This window comes from Belonocnema kinseyi, chromosome 10 (genome assembly GCF_010883055.1).
Source record: "Belonocnema kinseyi isolate 2016_QV_RU_SX_M_011 chromosome 10, B_treatae_v1, whole genome shotgun sequence".
Classification (NCBI taxonomy): domain Eukaryota; kingdom Metazoa; phylum Arthropoda; class Insecta; order Hymenoptera; family Cynipidae; genus Belonocnema; species Belonocnema kinseyi.
The window spans coordinates 96969436-96974562 of record NC_046666.1 but is presented as its reverse complement, the minus strand read 5'-3'; the positions used below and the strand labels follow the sequence as shown (position 1 = coordinate 96974562).

Sequence of the window (5127 nt, the reverse complement as noted above, 5' to 3'; positions counted from 1 at the left end):
TACATACATTCGCATACATACACACATATATATATTGAAAGTCAAGAAATTTCAAAGATATATGGCATCATCTGGATGCACTTGGACCTTCCGATACATTTTCTCGATGTCGGCGGTAAGAGCATAGGTATGAGATCGAAATCGAGTCAAAAGTGTAAAGAGATCGTCCTGAATTGTAGGACCGATCATTAAAGATTCGTTTAAGGACACGCCTGACGAGGTTTTTTCGGATCCGTCGAAAACAACGCGAATTCTTGAGGTTATGCTGTCCTCTTTTATTACAGCGTGCTGAGGAAGATAGAAACCGGGTGCAACGAGATGTTTATTTTTTATCAACGACATGTGTTTTAAATTTTAATATTCATTTAAGAAATTGCAGTAATGATCTTTTAATTGAGGTTTCTTGTCGGAACGATTTTATAATATATTAAAGCGACGAAGAGCCATACAGTGCGAATCAACCAATTTTTCTTTGTTTTCATTAAAGGGTAATCTAATGACATGGCGACCTTCCGAGTTACGTTGAGTATTAATTTTGAAATGATTTTCGCAGGCCTGCTCTTCTTAAGATAGCAGTTTCGCGGAAGGAACTTCCTCCATTTCCCACAATTTAGGGAGATTCACGTCTAAGGGCGTCGAGTGAGTTATAAAATGACATTTAAAATTGTTTTTCAATGAAAGGCTATTTATCTCTCCTGCTACTATCCAACTGAGATGCGTTTTCTGCAAAACGGCATCAGGATGGATTTTTAACGAGATCTGACCTGCACATAGTAATTTGAAGAATAATTTAACGCTGATAAGTGCATCGATTTCCGATGGCTTATGGAAGTCAGGATCAGCGAGAGTTATGTTTTTTGGGATTTTGAACCTAGACCAATTTATTGCGATAGATGGTATATTTTTAGAGATTTGATTCAGAACGAAAAATTCGAAATTTTTTGAATACTTATTGAATCGCAACTTTACTGTCGCCGAAACGGAGTGTTTTATTTCCGTGGAAATACTATCGACACACGAGACCGTGACATCAACTGGTTTTCTGGATCATTTCAAAAAAGAAGCTGTGGCCTCGGTGATAAAATTGGCTTGAGAGCCCGAGTCTAAGTAGACGCGACAAGTTTTTGACTTTCCTTGGGAATTGACTAGATCGACGATTGCAGTGCCTAGCAACCCTTCGGAACAGCATGGAGATTAAGGACAGATTGACTTTGAACGGCTGGTTGTGACTCACTAGACTCTCCAGTTTTTCCTTTTTCAAAATGTAAGAGTGTGTGGTGCTTTCTGCCACACTTGCGACAAGGACTGGCAGTACAGAGATAAACACGATGATTAGAGCAAAAGCAATTAATGCAAAGAGCGGCCTTTTTTATGGCTTTAAAGCGATCGTGTGGAGTAAGTTTTTTAAATGGTTCACAATTGCATATGACATGCTCTCCCTGACAATGTGGACAAGAAGAATTTGTAGTTGAGACTGCAAATGCTTGCTGAGAGCGCTGATTGGGTCGGGAGTTAAATGGTTTTCTATCTGATAAATTTTGGGACCTACCTTGAATTTGATCCGATTTTGTTTCTTCAAACTGCGCGCGACGTTGAAGGAAGGTTATCAATTCTTTATATGTGGGGTTTTCGGATTCGCAGCTCGAATCTTCCGACTTCTCGCGGATAAACGTATTTAATTTTTGTTCTATAATTTTGACTAAGAGTGTATCCCATCTTTCGACGGGTTCTTTCAAAGCTTCAAGTGCCCTAACATGTTTTTGTATTTGATCGAGTAACGAACGAACCGGAAAGCCTTTCGAGAGGTGTGTTAAATTTAATAAGGCTTTCACGTGTGTTTGACGAATAATTTTTCTATTATCATAACGCTCTTTAAGCAGATCCAAAGCGACTTTGTAATTTTCCGATGAGAGTTCTATGGAGGCGATAATTTCTGCGGCTTCGCCTTTCAGTGAACCTTTGAGGTGATATAGTTTTTCAATGTCTGGTATTTCATCATCGTTATCGACGAGAGATTTGAACAGATCATGAAAACCCAACCAGGCCTCATATGATCCACTGAAAGTCGGTAGATTGACACACGGTAAACTCTTTTTCGGATTTCGGACGGAATTTGAAAGCGTTTCGCGCCTGATGCTTTGCGAAGACGACGAGTCGATAGGTGGATTCGCGATACGTTCTAATTCATTGAAAAATTTGTCAAATTCTTCAAACTCCCTTTCGAGGTCATTTGTTCTTTTTTGTAAAGCAGGAAAATCGCGTTCAGCGGTATATCCATCGATAAACTTAGCGAAGTTTGTTATCTTTCTTTTTGAATTGGTGATTTTAATTTTGAGTTCTTCCACGCGTGGAGCCATTTCGAATATTTCTACAGGTTATTAAAGAGAGCAACAAAAAAAATATACGAAAGAAATGGGGAAATTTAAAGAGGACAATTGGTGGTACCAAAAAACTCGCTTACCTTTTGGAAGTTCTCTGGTACAATGGATGCTGCGACATGTTCATTTTCGAGGTTCCTCGATGAATCCCCAGTTATTCCAATTTTGTCGACAATATTGAGTAATTGTGACAACGGCTACGATGATTTGGACTCTTTTTATTTAAGAGTCTATGGTTCACTTTCACTTACCCATGACACCAAAATTGCGTAACGCACGAGAAACAAAGTTCAGTTTTATTCGGATTACACGAGACGAGAATTGCATGAAGCACGAGAAACAAAAGTTCAATTTTATTCGATTTACACGAGACGAGAATTGCATAAAGCACGAGAGACAAAAGTTCAATTTCTAAATTCACTTTAATTTAGTGACACGATAGCGAGAACGTTTAAAATTTCACTATTTACTTCACTTTATAGTGTCACAATGACGACAAAGGTTTCAGAGTTCACTGTTCACTTCACTTTATAGTGACACAATGACGACAAAGGTTTCAGAGTTCACTGTTCACTTCACTTTATAGTGACACAATGACGACAAAGGTTCACATTCAAAATTCACTTCAGTAGCGTTCCGAGACTTCCAGCACAGTTTTTACTTGACGTGATTCGAAATTTTTAACACACGTGGTAAACTATCTGGCTCGATTGGACCAAAATGTTTTGAGTCAATAATAAATTTTAACAAAAAACACGAACTACAACATTGTATGTTTCAAAGTATATATTTAGTAACATAGAGGCATACAACGGCGAAATAAAAAGTGGAATGTTAAAAATGCTACATAGAGAGAATTTGAAGGTGAATTTGGTACAACGGACGAGAATATAATGATGCAGATTTTTTGGATTGACGACGAAGCAAAGGGAAGAGTGCAAAAATGAATAATTTCGAAGAGGGAGAATTGATGACGTAGAGGTTTAGGATTGGTTAAGGAAGTACAAAGTGGGAAACGTAGGCGTGTAAGGAAAATAGAGTAGTGGGAGACGGGAGTGAGGCCCCTTGTAATGGGTCCTTCCGAAATCAGGTAATTGCGAGACAGTCGAAAATGAGTTATAAAATTCTACGGAATTGGTTTGTTTGGCGAAGGGAAGATTATATAAGTTTATGACGAGATGTTTCCGGAGGCTGAAGCTGAATTATCTTTGCAAGGCCCTTCTTACATCTATTATCGAATACAATAGAGACGCGATCGACAGTAATTTAGCAAAGGTACACAAATCGGTAGAAAGTGTCGAAACGTTACAAACTCGAGGACAGAAGATTAAAAACGAAATATCATTTTAAACGGAGCCGAAAGATAAATAAGATTCAAAAATTTGAAGAATGAAAATATATAAAAATTAATTTTAAGTGTTGCAACGCAACACACGCATTCGGTCTATCACCTGCGAGTGATATATTGAACCCAGCTATTTGAATGAACATCCACAGCGAAAGTGATGTTTTTGGATATTGGCATTGTAAAATGAAAAAAATCTTGAAAGCTAAGTCTAAAGCTTTCAAGCAAGAACTAACGCTGTATTGTTGTTCGTCTACAAAAACTACTCCCTGTTGAATTTTCACCAAAGGTCCAATAACAAATATCATAGGCTGAAATGTGTCCTTTGATTTGAAAAGCTTTTCTCTTAAATCTTTTATTTTTCCGTCCAGGTCACTTGCCAACTGTTAATCACAAATTAGAAAGTAATTATAAAAAGGAAATATAGAATAACTGTAAAAATATTATTTAATATTTAATTCTCTAAAAACGTACCTCAACGTGTTGGACGAAAGTGTTTCACCACGATTTATTCTTGTTCGATCACTTGATGGTGCAGTATTTTCAGTTTCGTGAATTCTTCTTTTCCCGGGGCGCCCCATGTGAATCAGCAATGGTAACAGCTGGAGTACCACGCCATCTTGATGTTCTGAAACAATTATTTTATACGAAATACATGTAATTTCAAATTATTTTCATAGTTACAAAGATAACACATGCAAATACTTTTACATTGTTAAGGCCAGATTAATTTTTTTTCGTATTTTTAATTATTTTATACCTGCTTCCAATGTAGGCAGCAAATAAATCAACGCTTGATCTCGGAGATCTCTAAGTTTGCCCTTGATACTACTTAATGCTTGTAATTCTTTTACAAGCACATCTTTGATTACATTCCACCTACTGTATAAGGAAGAAATGTTCTCCGGGTAAAGCCTCTCAAAGTCTAGTAAGAACTGTTAAATATCAAAATATTAAAATAAATAGTAATAAGATAATATAAGTTGAATGAAGTAAATTATTGATGAATGTTTTATTTTACCAATTCTTTTGCGCCTTGTACTCTCAAGTAGGGAAACTTATTAATATAATTTGAGATTTTCATTTGTTTTATTGAATAAAGTATTTTTCTTGATTCATATGTTGCTTTCCATTTCTCGCAAACATCTTCCCAAGTTTCTAAATTGTTTTCTAGCCAATCTAAATGTTCATTTTCTGCAAAACGAGTTTTTACTTTAAAAAATATTTTATATGCTATTTATAAGTTTTTTTTGGGTCCTTTATAACCTGTATCTAAAATTTGAAACAGATCTATCAATACCGTGATGTACCGAGGGGCTCAAGATAAGTTTTAAAAAATTGGATTTTCAGAGTTTTTTTCTAAATAACTCATGCTACATTTTTTTGTAACCTCTTAATTTTTTT

General features: G+C 36.1%; 1 protein-coding gene across 1 annotated transcript; it reads right to left on the bottom strand.

Annotated features, from left to right (window-relative positions):
* Nucleotides 1–1166: 1166 nt before the first annotated feature.
* LOC117181275 lies at nt 1167–2357 on the bottom strand. The gene has a single exon (XM_033373836.1). It carries the CDS (start codon nt 2355–2357, stop codon nt 1167–1169), a length of 1191 nt encoding a protein of 396 aa, XP_033229727.1.
* Between the last annotated feature and the right edge of the window lie 2770 nt (nt 2358–5127).